At 52.0% G+C, this 1,273-nt stretch overlaps 1 gene segment (V, D, J or C); it reads right to left on the bottom strand.

Annotated features, from left to right (window-relative positions):
• Positions 1-954: 954 nt before the first annotated feature.
• Positions 955-1,273, bottom strand: part of LOC102772381 — a 6,099-nt gene continuing 5,780 nt past the window's right edge. The window contains 1 exon segment of the V gene segment in view: positions 955-1,264. Within this exon segment, the coding sequence occupies positions 955-1,264 (310 nt within the window).

The following is a 1,273-nucleotide window of genomic DNA, read 5'->3' as shown; positions in this document are numbered from 1 at the left end:
TGTGTGGCCAGAGCTGCCACCACTTCCAACGTGACTTAGATGTGTGTGTTTGTTGATCCTCACCCGAGGGTACGTTCCCACTGATGTTTAGAAAAAGTGGGGGAGAGGGGGAGAGAGAGAGAAGAACATCCAGGTGAGAGAGAGACTTTGATTGGTTGTCTCCTGCATGAGTTCTGATCAGGACCCAGGCCAAAGTGGAGCCTGCTACCGAAATACATGCATCCTTGACTGGAATTGAACCCAGGCCCCTTCTGTCTGCAGTCCTATACTTTATCCACTGAGCAACACCAGCTAGGGGCTAATGTGACTAATATTAATACAGTCAGTTTGCTGTAGACATTGATACCTTATAGGGGAATAATTCAGTAAATAAATAAGGAGCAAGTGGAACGATGCTGGAGAAGTGAGCTGTTACCTGAGAAACCCTCCATTTAGGATGGAGAGGGAGTTAAAAGAGCAGATTACTCCAGGCAACGTTACCTCTTCTTCTTTTTTTACATTAAATATTTCTCAATTTTTCAATGACAGCGGGAACTTGTCACTTTTCCCTGAAACCCTCACGTGAGGATGGAGTTAAGAGCTGAGGAGCCCGAGGGAGAGGAGGGGGTGAGGGAGGCAGCAGCAGAGGAGGGAAGAGGCGGAGGGAGGGTGTCACTGAGAGTCTGTGCTGGTTGTGACCAACCTTCTGTGGGTTTGATCAGAGAAGGAGAAGGTGGTGCCCATGACCGGGGTGGACACTAACATATCAGACATGATGGGTCAGTAGTGACACAGGGTTCACACACATGACATTAATCTGTGGGGAGCATGGCTGTCTGGGTGACTATGTGCAGGTGCAGACACAGGATGTGAGCTGATAGGAAACATACACTGGTCCCGGGCCCTGGCCCAGGCAGGGGCTCCTGAACCCTTGTCACTCCCTGGGGGACGGGCAGGCCTTTTGCTCTGAAGTGTTTACTCTGCATGGGCTCCTGGGATTGACACCCAAGGGCAGACAGTCATCACGGCGGGAGCCAGGGGTTTTGGTCTCACTTCCTCGTCATCTGAATCACTGTGAGCACCGCTATGATATGCAGCACAGTAATAGTCAGCCTCGTCCTCAGGCTGCAGCCCCGAGATGGTCAGGAGCCCCGCATTGGCCGAGTTGTCTTTGGATCCAGAGAAGCGGCTGGGGACCCCGAAACCCTGGTGCTTCTCTGAGTCTGATTTATATTCCAGGAGGTACCGGGGAGGGCTCCCTGGCTTCTGCTGGTACCAGGATATCCTGTAGCCG

This window comes from Myotis davidii, unplaced genomic scaffold (genome assembly GCF_000327345.1).
Source record: "Myotis davidii unplaced genomic scaffold, ASM32734v1 scaffold478, whole genome shotgun sequence".
In the NCBI taxonomy this organism is placed as follows: domain Eukaryota; kingdom Metazoa; phylum Chordata; class Mammalia; order Chiroptera; family Vespertilionidae; genus Myotis; species Myotis davidii.
The sequence above is the reverse complement of the archived record's forward strand: the minus strand, read 5'-3'. Positions and strand labels throughout refer to the sequence as shown.